This window comes from Bombina bombina, chromosome 8, assembly GCF_027579735.1.
Source record: "Bombina bombina isolate aBomBom1 chromosome 8, aBomBom1.pri, whole genome shotgun sequence".
NCBI lineage: Eukaryota > Metazoa > Chordata > Amphibia > Anura > Bombinatoridae > Bombina > Bombina bombina.
In genome coordinates, this window is record NC_069506.1 from 263,928,257 (window position 1) to 263,945,613 (window position 17,357).

Genomic DNA, 17,357 nt, shown 5'->3' on the forward strand with positions numbered 1-17,357 from the left:
AAATTTTGAAAAAGTGTGAAGAGGACCAAGTTGCAGCCTTACAAATCTGTTCAACAGAAGCTTAATTTTTGAATGCCCATGAGAAAGCAACAGCCCTAGTGGAATGAGTCGTAAACCTCTCAGGAGGCTGCTGTCCAGCAGTCTCATATGCAAAACGGATGATACTCTTCAGCCAAAAAGAAAGAGAGGTAGCCGTAGCTTTCTGACCCTTAGTCGCTTGTAAGTAAAATTTTAAAGCATGGAACACGTCCAAATTGTGCATAAGACGTTCTTTCTGAGAAGAAGGATTAGGACACAAGGAAGGAACAACAATCTCCTGATTAATGTTCCTGATTGAAACAACCTTAGGAAGAAAACCTAGTTTAGTACGTAAAACTACCTTATCTGAATGGAAAATAAGGTAAGACGAAGAGTATTGCAACGCCAATAGCTCAGACACTCTTCTAGCTGAAGAAATAGCAACAAGAAATAAAACTTTCCAAGATAACAACTTAATATCTAAGGAATGCATAGGCTCAAACGGAGCCCCTTGAAGAACTTTGAGAACTAAATTCAGGCCCCATGGAAGAGCAACTGGTTTGAACACAGGCCTGACAAAATGATTGTACATCTGGGACATCTGCCAGACGTTTGTGTAACAAAATAGATAAGGCAGATATTTGACCCTTTAGGGAACTTGCCGATAAACCCTTCTCCAATCCTTCTTGGAGAAAAGACAGAATTCTGGGAATCCTAACTCTACTCCATGAGTAACCCTTGGATTCGCACCAATAGAGATATTTACGCCATATCTTATGGTAAATCTTTCTAGTTACAGGCTTATGCGCCTGAATCAAGGTCTCTATGACCGAATCAGAAAAACCCTGCTTGGATAGGATTAAGTGTTCAATCTCCAAGCAGTCAGCTTCAGAGAAACTAGATTTGGGTGAAGGAAGGGCCCTTGAATGAGAAGATCCTTCCTCAACGGAAGTCTCCAAGGTGGCAGGGATGACATGTCCACCAGATCTGCATACCAAATCCTGCGAGGCCAAGCCGGTGCAATAAGGATCACCGGTGTCCTCTCCTGCTTGTTTCGAGCAATGACTGAGGAAGAAGCCAAACGGAGGAAATAGGTATGCAAGATTGAAAGACCAAGGAACTGCCAGAGCATCTATCAGTTCCGCCTGGGGATCCCTGGACCTCGACCCGTATCTCGGGAGCTTGGCATTCTGACGAGATGCCATGAGATCCAACTCCGGCCGACCCCATTTGAGAATCAGGTTGGAGAACACCTCCGGATGGAGTTCCCACTCTCCTGGATAAAATGTCTGCCTGCTCAGAAAGTCCGCCTCCCTGTTGTCCACCCCTGGGATGTGGATCGCTGAGAGATGGCAAGAGTGGGCCTCCGCCCACCGAATTATCTTGGCTACCTCAGTCAACCCTAAGGAACTCCTCGTTCCTCCCTGATGATTGATGTAAGCCACAGTCGTTATGTTGTCCGACTGGAATCTAATGAACTGGGCCGAAGCCAACTGAGGCCAGGCCAGAAGAGCATTGAAGATCGCTCTTAGTTCCAGTATAGACTCTGCCTGAGTCTATACTCCCTGAGCCTTTAGAGAGCCCCAGACAGCTCCCCATCCAAAAAGGCTATCGTCTGTTGTCACAATCACCCAGGAATGTCTGCGAAAGCAGGTTCCCAGGGATAGATGATCCAGAGACAACCACCATTGAAGAGAGTCCCTCGTCTCCTGTTCCAGGGTTATTTGAGGAGACAAATCTGATGTCCATTGCCGCCACCATCAGTCCGATTACTTCCATGCACTGAGCCACTGACGGCCGAGGATTGGACTGAAGGTCTCGACAGGTAGCTAGAATCTTTGATTTCCTGACCTCTGTCAGAAAAATCCTCATAGATATAGAATTGATTAGAGTTCCCAAGAAAGTCACCCTTGACTTCGGGGTTAGAGAACTCTTTTCCAGATTTACCTTCCACCAGTGAGTTCTCAAGAAGGATAGCACAATGTCTGTATGAGATCTTGCTTGTTGACAAGATGGTGCCTGGATTAGAATATCGTCCAGATAAGGCGCCACCGCAATGCCCCACGGTATTAGAACCGCCAGCGGAGACCCCAGAACCTTTGTGAAAATTCTGGGTGCCATGACCAGACCAAAAGGAAGAGCCACAAACTGAAAGTGTATGTCCATAAAGGCAAACCTTAGGAACTTGTAATAATCTCTGTAGATAGGAACATGTAGATATGCATTCTTTAAATCCACTGTTGTCATAAATTGACCCTCCTGGATCAATGGAAAAATGGTACAAATAGTTTCCATCTTGAATGACGGAACTCTGAGAAACTTGTTTAGACTCTTGAGGTCTAAGATAGGTCTGAAGGTTCCCTCCTTTTTGGGAACTACAAACAGTTTTGAATAAAAACCATGCCCCTGTTCCTGTACTGGAACGGGAATAATCACTCCCAGGGAGGAAAGGTCTCTTACAATGTAAGAACACCTCTTTTTTTTATCTGGTTTGCAGATAATCTTGAAAGAAGAAATCTTCCTCGGGGAGGAAAATTTTTGAACTCCAGTTTGTATCCCTGAGACACTATTTCTATTGCCCAGGGATCCTGAACATCCCGAACCCAAGCCTAAACGAAGAAGGAAAGTCTGCTCCCTACCAGATCCGGTCCCTGATCGGGGGCACGTCCTTCATGCTGTTTTGGCTTCAGCGGCCGGTTTCTTGGACTGTTTCCCCTTGTTCAAAGACTGGTTGGGTCTCCAAGTAGGCTTAGATTGTTCTGCTTTAGAGGAGGAAGAGAAAGAATTTCCCTTGAAATTTCGAAAGGAACAAAAATGACTCTGTCGTCCTTTCTGTTTGTTTCTCTTATCCTGAGGAAGAAGATGAACCTTACCTCCCGTGATATCAGAGATCATTTCTGTCAGACCAGGTCCAAACAATGTCTTTCCCTTGTAAGGAATTGCTAGAAGCTTAGACTTAAATGACACATCCGCAGAACAAGGTTTTAACCATAAGGCTCTGCGGGCTAGGATAGAGAACCCTGAATTCTTAGCTGCCAATTTAGTAATTTGCAGAGAAGCATCCGTAATAAAAGCATTGGCTAACTTCAGAGCTTTAATTCTATCTTGGATCTCCTCTAAAAAAGTCTCAGTCTTGAGAGACTCGGACAGAGCATCAAACCAATAAGCTGCTGCACTAGTGACAGTAGCAATGCATGCAGCCGGCTGCAATAGCAGACCTTGGTGAACATAAATGGTGAACATAAATCTTTTTAAGTAGACCCTCCAACTTCTTGTCCATGGGATCTTTAAAAGCACAGCTATCCTCAATGGGAATAGTAGTTTGTTTGGCTAAGATTGAAATAGCCCCTTCCACCTTAGGGACCATCTACCAAGCTTCCCTGACAGTGTCAGCTATAGGAAACATCTTTTTGAAAATAGGAGAAGGAGATAAGGGAATACCTGGTCTCTCCCATTCCCCGAAGCTCGTTTTGGCACTGGAAAAACGTCTGAGTAAGAGGGAACTTCAAAATATCTATCCAATTTACTCGACTTCGCAGGAGCGACCACTACTATAGAGTCACAGTCGTCTAAAGTAACCAAAACCTCCCTGAGTAACAGGCGGAGGTGTTCTCGTTTAAACCTGAAAGATACAACCTCTGAATCAGTCAAATGTAATGAACTTTCAGAGTCTGAAATTTCGCCTTCTGATAGAACCTCAATACCCTCCATCTCAGTTCCCTGAGAGGGTACCTCCGAGATTGCCACCATAGTATCAGAAACCTCACTGACAACATGGTTGTCTTTCCTATTACACTTGCCTTGAAGCATAGGAAAAGCAGACAACGCATCAGAAATTGTAGAAGACATAAGTGCAGCTATGTATTTTAAGGTAACTCCAGCAGGCGCTAGAGCAGAAGTACAGGGCACTGCTTGTGTGGGCGTTAAAGGTTGGGACGCTTGGGGAGAAAACTGCGCCATACTCTGACTCTCATCATTAGACTCCTGAGAAAAACATCCGCCTTTGAGAAATTTTGCACATGAAAAATCTTATCCCTATAACTTAAAGCCCTCTCAATACAGGAGGGACAGAAAGGGATTGGTGGTTCCACATCACATTTGCATCCAAACACATGGAGCAAGTAACATTTTTTTATGGCTCCTAAGTCCATACTGAACACAATAAGAAAAAACAATGAAATAATTTTTTTTATTTTTTAAATTAAGACGTTACTGTCTCTTTAAATTTAGCTAGAAAAACTTTTTCTACAACTTTGGAAGTATGTGTTCAATAAAACAAAACAAATTAATCAAATTGTTCAATATCCAAAATTTTGATAACAGAACAAAAACCGTTACTGTGTCTTTAAATTTTAAAAGCTAACTTTTTTACTGTCATAGCTAAAAAACGTATACCAGTAGCTAAAACAAAAAAATTCAAACACCACTACACCTCAGCAACTCTGCTGAGGTGCCTACCTGCCAAATGGACTCACTCCTCTGGAATCGACCTTCTTTGGAGCAGGAACGATCCAGATGTGAAATAGATCAATAACGCTATAACTGCATGCTTAGTCAGGAAACCATGTGGTTGTAGAGCCACAAGTGCTGACGCCTTCTCTTGCAGGCTATGGCAGCTACGGCTGAGAGTTGCGCAGTTAAACTTTGAAACGCGCGAACCGCTAGCCCCGCCCATCGTGGGCGTCACAGTCAAACCTAACCAGATCGGCTCAAGTCTCTTACATGAACCCTATAGGAAAAAACCACCACCAAATAAAAAATGAGCTCCCCAGTGCCTGTACTCATGGCTGTCTTCCATTACCCTCTATGAACAAGAGAGATAGATGTCCCTACACAAGGATCTCTGCCTTATGTAACATGAAACTAGTTAAAGTGCCCACTTGCCTCTGAGATTTTACTGTTTCCCAGAAAAAAACAAAGTCAGCACTTACCTTTGTATTCTGCCTGACAGCAGGGCAGCTCAGCAGGTTTAGGGGGTCTTCTCCCTCCCATAGCCCTGTGGAAAATCATAAAGCCTGAGTTAACTTTGCTTAGGCTGTTAGGAGAAGGGCAGCATCAATGTATAGGAGGCACAGTGAGAATTATGTCCCACCAGTTCCTATTGCTCTAAGGCCACCAAAAGCTCTACTGAAGAGACTGATATGGACTACGGCTACACCCTAGAACAAAGCAGCACTCTCTGGCACTACTTAAAAAATAATAAACTTTTGATTGAAGAATCTTTTCTAACACCTCACTTTACCTCTTCCTATCACTAATGCAGGCAAAGAGAATGACTGGAGTGGGAGGGAAGGGAGGAGCTATTTAACAGCTCTGCTGTCGTGCTCTTTTGCCTCCTCCTGCTGACCAGGAAGGAATATCCCATAAGTAATGATGATCCGTGGCCTCATCGTGTCTTTAAAAAGAAATATATGTATACAATGTATCAAATCTGCCAATAGTTAATACGAGAAAAAATAAAAATAAAGTATTTGATAGTTCAGTCACTCTTTAGTAATTACTACACTTGCCAGTTAAAAGTCCCAAAATCTTGTATTTAGAATTTATTGGCATCTCATATAAACATATCATTTAGAACATACCACCATTGGATCTGTTAATGTTTATCTTGGTGGAAGAAAAATACAGTTCCGTTATGAACAAGATAAATAGAAGGTTACCTCCAAATCCTTAGATCCTCTTTGACACAGTCTCTGTAAATTTGCTCATACCTGGGCTCTTTTGCTGTTCTGTAGTTCCAAGAGGGTGTTGGCGACTCCGTTATTTCTTTGAATTTGTCACAAATGCGAGTTCACCCCATGTGACCGATAGCGTCTGACATCATGGGTGACCCTCGCAAATCCTTTACCTTCTGGTTTAGACAGCCGTATTAGGTAGATAACACTGACAATAGGCTGATGGTTCTGGGAATACCAATCTTGTATCCCGATCGTAGACTGTGTTTCTGCACTTAGTGCTACGCATGCAGGAATATTAGAATGCTTGCTGTTAGTGTTAAAAATAATAATTAACCCGGGTTAAAAACACTTAAAAAGTTTAAAACAAATATTGTGATAGCACACAATACCAATAGCCACTGCTTTCGATGCGTTTCGCTCTTTCCTTCTTGATAAAGCCCTGGAAATGGTGAAACGCGTTAAAAGAAGATTATTGGTTTCATACAACACAGGTTTTATATTGCTTATAGAGACACTGGGGCCGAATTATCAAGCTCCGAATGGAGCTTGATGCTACTGTTTCTGCGCAAGCCTTAAGACCTTTGAGGCTGCGGTCTGCAATCCGCCCGATCCTATAAGATCGGGCTGATTGACACCCCCTGCTAGAGGCCGATTGGGCGCGAATCTGCAGGGGGCGGCATTGCACAAGCAGTTCTGGTGAACATGCGCGAAACATGTCAGATAGCTTGAGCTGCTCTAGCTAACTACCACCTACAAGAATAAACTCTACTTGCCCTGGCTACCTGTCCGGATCTGTCTTTTTTTTGTTCTCCAATGTTAAATGCCAACAGCTTTAGCTGTCGGCATTCAGCGATGTCTGTCGGCCATGATACGCTACAGCGTATCATGTCGGACAGACATTGATAAATTGGCCCCATAGTACTCAAAAAATATATGTCATCCATATGAAGAAGCAGCATTTAAATGCTGAATTTAATATATATCACTAGCTGATGCACACTTCCTATTAATGCTCATTGGCTGATAGGTACTTCCTGCTAATGCTCATTGGTTGATGAAAGTTACTTCCTGCTGATGTTTACTAAGCATTAGCATAAAGTACACTAATTATACTTGTATGTTACTTTAAGTTACATGTTTTAGTTTAGTTTGTTTTATTTAGACAATATCATAATTAAAGGCTACTTGCCAGCATATCCTACACAGAAGAAACTTGCAGTTACAGATTGTCAATTCACCTCATATGCAAAATTAAATAGATAGACAGATAGATACATAGGCCTAGATTTGGAGTTTGGCGGTAAAAGGGCTGTTAACGCTCCGCGGGCTTTTTTCTGGCCGCACCATAAATTTAACTCTGGTATCGAGAGTTCAAACAAATGCTGCGTTAGGCTCCAAAAAAGGAGCGTAGAGCATTTTTACCGCAAATGCAACTCTCGATACCAGAGTTGCTTACGGACGCGGCCAGCCTCAAAAACGTGCTCGTGCACGATTCTCCCATAGGAAACAATGGGACTGTTTGAGCTGAAAAAAAACCTAACACCTGCAAAAAAGCAGCGTTCAGCTCCTAACGCATCCCCATTGTTTCCTATGGGGAAACACTTCCTACGTCTGCACCTAACACTCTAACATGTACCCCGAGTCTAAACACCCCTAACCTTACACTTATTAACCCCTAATCTGCCGCCCCCGCTATCGCTGACCCCTGCATATTTTTTTAACCCCTAATCTGCCGCTCCGTAAACCGCCGCAACCTACGTTATCCCTATGTACCCCTAATCTGCTGCCCCTAACCCCGCCGACCCCTATATTATATTTATTAACCCCTAATCTGCCCCCCACAACGTCGCCGCCAGCTACTTAAAATAATTAACCCCTAATCTTCCGACCGCAAAGCGCCGCCACCTACGTTATCCCTATGTACCCCTAATCTGCTGCCCCTAACACCGCCGACCCCTATATTATATTTATTAACCCCTAATCTGCCCCCCTCAACGTCGCCGACACCTGCCTACACTTATTAACCCCTAATCTGCCGAGCGGACCTGAGCGCTACTATAATAAAGTTATTAACCCCTAATCCGCCTCACTAACCCTATCATAAATAGTATTAACCCCTAATCTGCCCTCCCTAACATCGCCGACACCTACCTTCAATTATTAACCCCTAATCTGCCGAGCGGACCTCACCGCTATTCTAATAAATGTATTAACCCCTAAAACTAAGTCTAACCCTAACACTAACACCCCCCTAACTTAAATATAATTTACATCTAACGAAATAAATTAACTCTTATTAAATAACTTATTCCTATTTAAAGCTAAATACTTACCTTTAAAATAAATCCTAATATAGCTACAATATAAATTATAATTATATTATAGCTATTTTAGGATTAATATTTATTTTACAGGCAACTTTGTAATTATTTTAACCAGGTACAATATCTATTAAATAGTTAAGAACTATTTAATAGTTACCTAGTTAAAATAATAACAAATTTACCTTTAAAATAAATCCTAACCTAAGATATAATTAAACCTAACACTACCCTATCAATAAATTAATTAAATAAACTACCTACAATTACCTACAATTAACCTAACACTACACTATCAATAAATTAATTAAACACAATTCCTACAAATAAATACAATTAAATAAACTAGCTAAAGTACAAAAAATAAAAAAGAACTAAGTTACAAAAAATAAAAAAATATTTACAAACATAAGAAAAATATTACAACAATTTTAAACTAATTACACCTACTCTAAGCCCCCTAATAAAATAACAAAGCCCCCCAAAATAAAAAATTCCCTACCCTATTCTAAATTAAAAAGTTACAAGCTCTTTTACCTTACCAGCCCTGAACAGGGCCCTTTGCGGGGCATGCCCCAAGAATTTCAGCTCTTTTGCCTGTAAAAAAAAACATACCATACCCCCCCCCCCCAACATTACAACCCACCACCCACATACCCCTAATCTAACCCAAACCCCCCTTAAAGAAACCTAACACTAAGCCCCTGAAGATCTTCCTACCTTGTCTTCACCATCCAGGTATCACCGATCCGTCCTGGCTCCAACATCTTCATCCAACCCAAGCGGGGGTTGGCGATCCATCATCCGGTGGCTGAAGAGGTCCAGAAGAGGGTCCAAAGTCTTCCTCCTATCCGGCAAGAAGAGGACATCCGGACCGGCAAACATCTTCTCCAAGCGGCATCTTCGATCTTCTTCCATCCGGTGCGGAGCGGGTCCATCTTGAAGCAGGCGACGCGGATCCATCCTCTTCTTCCGTTGTCTCCCGACGAATGACGGTTCCTTTAAGGGACGTCATCCAAGATGGCGTCCCTCGAATTCCGATTGGCTGATCATCGGGATGAAGTCTTCTATCAAGCGCCATCTTCAATCTTCTTTCTTCTGGAGCGGAGCGGAGCCATCTTCTTCCAAGCCGACGCGGAACATCCTCTTCAACCGACGCCTACTCGCCGAATGACGGTTCCTTTAAATGACGTCATCCAAGATGGCGTCCCTCGAATTCCGATTGGCTGATAGGATTCTATCAGCCAATCGGAATTAAGGTAGGAATTTTCTGATTGGCTGATGGAATCAGCCAATCAGAATCAAGTTCAATCCGATTGGCTGATCCAATCAGCCAATCAGATTGAGCTCGCATTCTATTGGCTGATCGGAACGTCCCTTAAAGGAACCGTCATTCGTCGGGAGACAACGGAAGAAGAGGATGGATCCGCGTCGCCTGCTTCAAGATGGACCCGCTCCGCACCGGATGGAAGAAGATCGAAGATGCCGCTTGGAGAAGATGTTTGCCGGTCCGGATGTCCTCTTCTTGCCGGATAGGAGGAAGACTTTGGACCCTCTTCTGGACCTCTTCAGCCACCGGATGATGGATCGCCAACCCCCGCTTGGGTTGGATGAAGATGTTGGAGCCAGGACGGATCGGTGATACCTGGATGGTGAAGACAAGGTAGGAAGATCTTCAGGGGCTTAGTGTTAGGTTTCTTTAAGGGGGGTTTGGGTTAGATTAGGGGTATGTGGGTGGTGGGTTGTAATGTTGGGGGGGGGGTATGGTATGTTTTTTTTACAGGCAAAAGAGCTGAAATTCTTGGGGCATGCCCCGCAAAGGGCCCTGTTCAGGGCTGGTAAGGTAAAAGAGCTTGTAACTTTTTAATTTAGAATAGGGTAGGGAATTTTTTATTTTGGGGGGCTTTGTTATTTTATTAGGGGGCTTAGAGTAGGTGTAATTAGTTTAAAATTGTTGTAATATTTTTCTTATGTTTGTAAATATTTTTTTATTTTTTGTAACTTAGTTCTTTTTTATTTTTTGTACTTTAGCTAGTTTATTTAATTGTATTTATTTGTAGGAATTGTGTTTAATTAATTTATTGATAGTGTAGTGTTAGGTTAATTGTAGGTAATTGTAGGTAGTTTATTTAATTAATTTATTGATAGGGTAGTGTTAGGTTTAATTATATCTTAGGTTAGGATTTATTTTAAAGGTAAATTTGTTATTATTTTAACTAGGTAACTATTAAATAGTTCTTAACTATTTAATAGCTATTGTACCTGGTTAAAATAATTACAAAGTTGCCTGTAAAATAAATATTAATCCTAAAATAGCTATAATATAATTATAATTTATATTGTAGCTATATTAGGATTTATTTTACAGGTAAGTATTTAGCTTTAAATAGGAATAAGTTATTTAATAAGAGTTAATTTATTTCGTTAGATGTAAATTATATTTAAGTTAGGGGGGTGTTAGTGTTAGGGTTAGACTTAGCTTTAGGGGTTAATACATTTATTAGAATAGCGGTGAGGTCCGCTCGGCAGATTAGGGGTTAATAATTGAAGGTAGGTGTCGGCGATGTTAGGGAGGGCAGATTAGGGGTTAATACTATTTATGATAGGGTTAGTGAGGCGGATTAGGGGTTAATAACTTTATTATAGTAGCGCTCAGGTCCGCTCGGCAGATTAGGGGTTAATAAGTGTAGGCAGGTGTCGGCGACGTTGAGGGGGGCAGATTAGGGGTTAATAAATATAATATAGGGGTCGGCGGTGTTAGGGGCAGCAGATTAGGGGTACATAGGGATAACGTAGGTGGCGGCGCTTTGCGGTCGGAAGATTAGGGGTTAATTATTTTAAGTAGCTGGCGGCGACGTTGTGGGGGGGCAGGTTAGGGGTTAATAAATGTAATACAGGGGTCGGCGGGGTTAGGGGCAGCAGATTAGGGGTACATAAGTATAACGTAGGTGGCGGTCGGCAGATTAGGGGTTAAAATATTTTAATCGAGTGGCGGTGATGTGGGGGGAGCTCGGTTTAGGGGTACATAGGTAGTTTATGGGTGTTAGTGTACTTTAGGGTACAGTAGTTAAGAGCTTTATGAACCGGCGTTAGCCAGAAAGCTCTTAACTCCTGCTATTTTCAGGCGGCTGGAGTTTTGTCGTTAGAGCTCTAACGCTCACTTCAGAAACGACTCTAAATACCGGCGTTAGAAAGATCCCATTGAAAAGATAGGATACGCAAATGGCGTAGGGGGATCTGCGGTATGGAAAAGTCGCGGCTGAAAAGTGAGCGTTAGACCCTTTAATCACTGACTCCAAATACCAGCGGGCGGCCAAAACCAGCGTTAGGAGCCTCTAACGCTGGTTTTGACGGCTACCGCCGAACTCCAAATCTAGGCCATAGATAGATAGATAGATAGATAGATAGATAGATAGATAGATAGATAGATAGATACACAGATAAATAAATAGATAGGGAGGCTATGGTTTGAGCATAAAAAATGTTTCCCTATATATTAACAAGTTTAGATGGTCTGTTAATCATTTTTTTTTGTTGGCAAGAGTTTTGCAGCAGAGACAGCAGAATGGAATCCAAATAATCACATTTTCTTCTTAATTTCTTTTTATTTTTTGCATTTACCCTCCTAGATGAGAATGTCTCTACAAAGACTACAGCAAGGAGTCATGGTCTCTGACCCCACGTCAGAAGCTCATGAGGAAGATGCTTTGTCATGACAGACATCCCTCCAAAAAGGAATTGTTTGGAACTTTTCATAAAGAAGCTTGTGCCACTCCACAGGGGGCACACAGTGATTACATTTCAAAATTGGACCTCCTACCAGAAGAATGTGGCGCGTCCTGAGCTTTTGCTCAGCAAGGAGTGCTAGGAGCTGGTTATCCAACAAGCACTATAGTTTTGGCGACAAGTGCCCTGCAGGGATTAGAGTGCTGGGAACAGATACCCTTCAGGGACTGGAGTACATGGGAAATATCTGGTTGTATTTGAGTGCTGGATACTTAATACATTCAGAGGTTTTAAGTGTTACTGAACTGCAGAAGAACACAAGATATTGTCCATCTTGCAGTGCAGAGCATTGATGGGATCGAGCATCAACAAATAACCACTTAACTGAGATATCTATTGTAAACTGGACTTAATCTGGGTGTAGAGCACCCAAAAATATGAACTTATATTATCAACTCCTTTGATGTGCTCCATCTTTCTACAAAGGGGTCATTGTTTCTGGTTTAAGGCTTCTTCAGTGTGCAGCCCACAGTCTTAACTCTATGGGGCCTATCTATCAAGCTCCGAAAGGAGCTTGACGGCCCGTGTTTCTGGCGAGTCCTCAGACTCGCCAGAAACAGCAGTTATGAAGCAGCGGTCACAAAGACCGCTGCTTCATAACCTGTCTGTCTTCTCTGAGCAGGCGGACAGACATCGCTGGAAATCAACCCGATCGAGTACGATCAGGTTGATTGACACCCCCCTGCTGGAGGCCCATTGGCCGCGAGTCTGCAGGGGGCGGCGTTGCACCAGCAGCTCTTGTGAGCTGCGTTTTGCTCTCCGTATTCAGCGAGGTCTGGCGGACCTGATCCGCACTGTCGGATCAGGTCTGCCAGACCTTGATAAATAGAGGCCATTGAATGTAATGAACCATATTATAGGACTGTGAGATGCACCTATGAAGGGGTCACCATGTTGTTCTGTTTTTTGACAGTTTTTGTTTATGAATGAGGTTAGAGAATGCTACATAACAAAACGGAGTTGTCCGTATGTGCCTGACATTGCTGGCACCAGCACTGACAGCAGCTGCCCACAAAATGTTAAACACATTCCTATCAGTTCAACTATAATCCTTCTCTACAGAGAATCGCATTAAGGACCCACATGATATTGTTTTGTAATAGGTTGTAGAATCTCTAGTAGGTATTATTTATAGTAAGCACTTATATATATCTATATATTTATGTGCAGCTCTGCCAGCTCAGAGTGATGTTTAAGTTTCCTGATAAACCGTCTTTTTTTGTTTTTTCCCCTATGATAAATAGTGCAATCTCTTTAGAAATCAAGACGTATATCTAATTTAGTTATTTATTTTTAGCTGATAACCCCCTTCAGAACTACAACCTAATTTCACAATATATTTATGAGTAGTTTGCTAATTTTTGGGAAGCGCGATGAAGATAGGCAAAACTCGTAAAATATTTATGAAAATGAGTCTGTTTTGAATGTGCAATAAGTTGCTCAGTGAAGTCTGTGATAACACAACAACAAGATTGTAATATTTTTTACATTTGTGTGTAAAATGTGCCCCACTCATTACTAGATATAGGCCAATGGTGGGCTCCGCAGTTGGCTTTATTAAAATGAATAGATTCATCTTGGGCAATGCTAGTTCCAAGGTAACACCAGCAAGCCATGTTTTAATGACTGCCTTGTTTCATTACAGATGAGTCAGTTGATAACTCATATTTTGGTCGCTCCACTTACGCTAATGGGAGACCATTTCAAATCTATAAATATAATAATCTATTACGTTTGAAGAACCTTGATTGCAAGGTACACAATGTTTTGGGGGATAGCTGGAATACTATTAATTTTTTTTCTTCTCAATATGATTCTGCCTAAAAGCAACATAACCATCTCTCCCTCTAATATTGTAGCGTCACTTGTTATGGAGTTGAAGAAATAAGATATTAAATTTCTCAGTGTGTAACGTCATGAAATGATCATGTTAATGCAATAATACAATGCTCTGATTCACGCTAAGAGTATTAACAGATAGTTAAAGGGACAGTAAACGCCATGGGATATTTATATAAAATGTTTAGTTTTGTATAACGAAACAACTTTGAAATATACCCTGATTAATAATTTTGTCCCCTTTTTATGTAATTTTGCTTTGAAAATTAAGCAACTTCCAATTCTCAGAACTTCTCAAGCCTAAGGGGTATATTTACCAATGTGCGAGCGGACATGATACTAAGGTTGATGTCCGCTGCACATCGCGGCACATCGATAAATGCTGACAGCAGTTCTTGTGAACCTCGTTCAATGCCGCCCCCTGCAGATTCAATGCCGCCCCCTGCGTATTCGACCGGGTTGATTTCTGTCCGCCGCCTCAGAGCAGGAGGACAAGTTATGGAGCAGCGGTCTTCAGAGCGCTGCTTCATAACTTCTGTTTAGGCTAGCCGGAAACGAGGGGCATCAAGCTCCATACAGAGCTTGATAAATATGCCCCTAAATCTATTACATATCTGTCCCTAATTGTCTTTTACTGATAAAATTACAAAACAAAGCATTTTATACTAAGATTATGACTGTGAGTAGCCTTGGTGTCTGCAGACTAAAGCACAGATTGGCTCATCAAACAAAGGCAAATGGTGGGTGGAGTTTGGTTATTGAAAAACAAATACAGTAAAAAAAGTTTAGACTTGGCTGATATGTTATTCTATAGCAATCTATAGAAATGTTTTGTAATTACAAGGTGTTTACTATCCCTTTAAACTCACACATCAAGCATGCTGACAAGCAGGACGTGGATAGTAATTAGTGGATACTTGAATATGTTGCCTCTGATTGGCTCTTTGTCCTGCTTGGGGTAGTAATGCACTGTGACTCTTGAGCAGAATTTTAACTGTGTGTTTGTCCCCTTTGTGAGGGTTCGACTTATAGTTACCAAGGAGCATTGGTATAATAATAATAAAATATTTGAAGGCATTAGAGCAGTTTATTAATGCATTAAAATGTTCGTTCAAGGTTAACACAGAGAACCCTAATATTTAAGAGGAAAACTGATCATATATGTCTAAGGTTGTAAGTATATCTCATTCCGGTTAGGATAAAAACTAGCACAAGCCCTTATACAAAAAGAAACAGTTGGGTTCAGTAAATATAATCTACAGGATGCCCAAACTGTCATGGTCAGTTAGGAGATGGATAAAGGGCAAACAAAAAATCTAAAGCAAATAACTAAATTTCACAGTCAAAGAATATTACAAGAGGCAGTGGGTTTTATTTATCAAGTGATATTGCCTGGTAAACCAGGCTTGCTAGTTGACTAGAGAGCTGTAGTTGCCCATTTATAAGCGTAGTGCGTCCTCATACTTACCTCATTGGCTGTTAGGGCTGGCAGCCACACTCTGACAGCCAAGGGATTAAATACCATGATGTTTTATCAAAACCTGTGACCCAAGACTTTGCTAATGTATTTCCTTGTCATGTGCCAGCAGAGAATGTCTACATTAACTGTATCACTGCCACTGGCCCCTGCTAAGCAAGCCCCAGTAAGGATGATTTCCTGGCAGGCATGCAGAGCATTGGTTCACTGCCACAGAACATACAGAGCATTTTTCTGTACAGAGAGACAGACGTGTGAGAATGGGCTGGTCCCATTTAATATTAATGTGCATAAAATACCTCACATAACCTTATCCAGTGTCACTGTAAATAGAACAGGACATCCGTACCTTTTTGTGTGCCACGTAGGGACAGATCAGGTAGGGCTAGACATTTACTCCTGTATAGCTATACCTTGTCAAACCATGTGAACATAATATCTTGCACAGAGATGTCCTTTTTTATTCCTGTGCTGATGTATTATAGCAAAGATGATGGTATCAGGGCTGTGTTTTCACCATATTCCCTCCATATAAATGTTCTGCAGGAAATTAGCCAAGACTGTACTGTGCATTCTCTGTACAACTAAATGTCAATAACCTGTAAATAATAAGCATTTCATTTCATTAACCTTTTTGCTGCTGATGTGTCCCACAAAGAAACAACTCCCTGAACCTTATATTAATGCTTTTCAGCCCCTTTTTAGCATTGAAGGGGATAATAAGTGGCAAGGGTCAAGCACGGCAAGTGATTATTGAACTTCCTAGAGTCTCAGCTCCTCCACACACTGTATGAACTTATTTTGCACAAATCAATGTACTGTCACTTTAAAGTGTTATTTTCAGTTAAGCTGTTGGGGTATGGATAAAAATTGAGGGGTGGGAGAAGAAGCCCAAGTTCCTGTGTCAATGCATGTAGCAGGTCTGATGTGTCTCTTGTTGGCAAATCCTTTATACCCTTCTGACTCTAGAGGGATCCATAGAGCTTGCTCTACAGTTGCTCTTCCAGTACATGAGTTTCCACGTGTGACTCTATATGGACCAGCTTTGCACCGGCTATAGACAATGGATCGGTAATAACCTTTTATTTATTTCAGTATTCGCCAACAGAAAGGTTGGCCATGGGCATCCAAGGGGTTTGGGCCCAGCTCTTACGCCTTTTCTCACTTACAGTTAGGACTCTAAACTGGTTCCTGGGATATTAGTCAAACCAGACACGGGGATGCATAACAGCCACAAAGACAACCCCAGAGTAAATGCCAAGCGCAATGGAAAATAAGGTTGGAGGGAAAACAGTGAGCATGATACAACCTTTTTTTACTCAACAGCAACCAAACAGCAGTAACTAGTTTATCCAGTTTGCTAAAGGACATATAAAACCCTGGACAGGGAAGGTTTTAGCTAGACTTGAACTGATTGTATGTGTGAATGTGTGTCCACTGCTAATATTTATTAAAATACAAATGATTTGAAAATATTTTCCGTGTTTTCACATTTTATTCTATTTATGTACCCACTTACCAAGTCTGGTGTTTAATATAAAGCTGCAAGTGATGTTACAACATGACCAGAAAATTATATGAACTGAAGTCATTGATCTTAGACTTTTTTATAAAGTGTTCTGAGGTCTATATAGAGCTGTAAGGCATGCACAATCCCACCTGCCCCCTGTCTTGTTGATCTTCATAGGCTTCCTAATTAAATGGCTGAGGGACAACACAACACATCTGCACCTCACTCACTTTTCAACATTATGTTAATATAAAATTCTAGCATTTGTCAGCAAGGTCTAGATAAGGATATAGTACCAACTGCTAGCAAACTTCACATGGATTGTTTAATGAAGAGAGCTCAAAACGGCTTCCAAAACAGCAGCAGATGAAACACTGCAAACAGGAAACAATATACTCATAGAAAACTAACTAACCGTACATTTAGTGTAGCCTTCTCCGGAGCATCCTCTGCTCCGTTACCACTTTCTGTTGGGGTACCTCAAGGCTCTGTCCTCGGTCCCCTTCTCTTTTCAATCTACACGTCATCATTAGGTTCCTTAATAGTCCCATGGGTTTCAATATCATTTGTATGCCAATGACACCCAAATCTACCTCTCTGCACCAGACCTACCTCCTTCCTTACTAACCCGTGTCACTAACTGTCTTTCTCATATCTCATCTTGGATGTCTTCTTACTACCTTAAGCTAAACCTCTCCAAAACTGAACTCCTTATTTCTCTTGTTAAG

General features: G+C 41.6%; 1 protein-coding gene across 1 annotated transcript in view; it reads left to right on the forward strand.

Annotated features, from left to right (window-relative positions):
* Window positions 1-16,594, forward strand: part of GRAMD1A (GRAM domain containing 1A) — a 312,874-nt gene extending 296,280 nt beyond the window's left edge. Inside the window, exon 19 of the mRNA XM_053691281.1 lies at window positions 11,647-16,594. Coding sequence (XP_053547256.1) covers window positions 11,647-11,733 — 87 coding nt within the window. The 3' untranslated portion in view covers window positions 11,734-16,594. The remainder of the gene's footprint in view (window positions 1-11,646) is intronic.
* The last annotated feature ends 763 nt before the right edge of the window (window positions 16,595-17,357 follow it).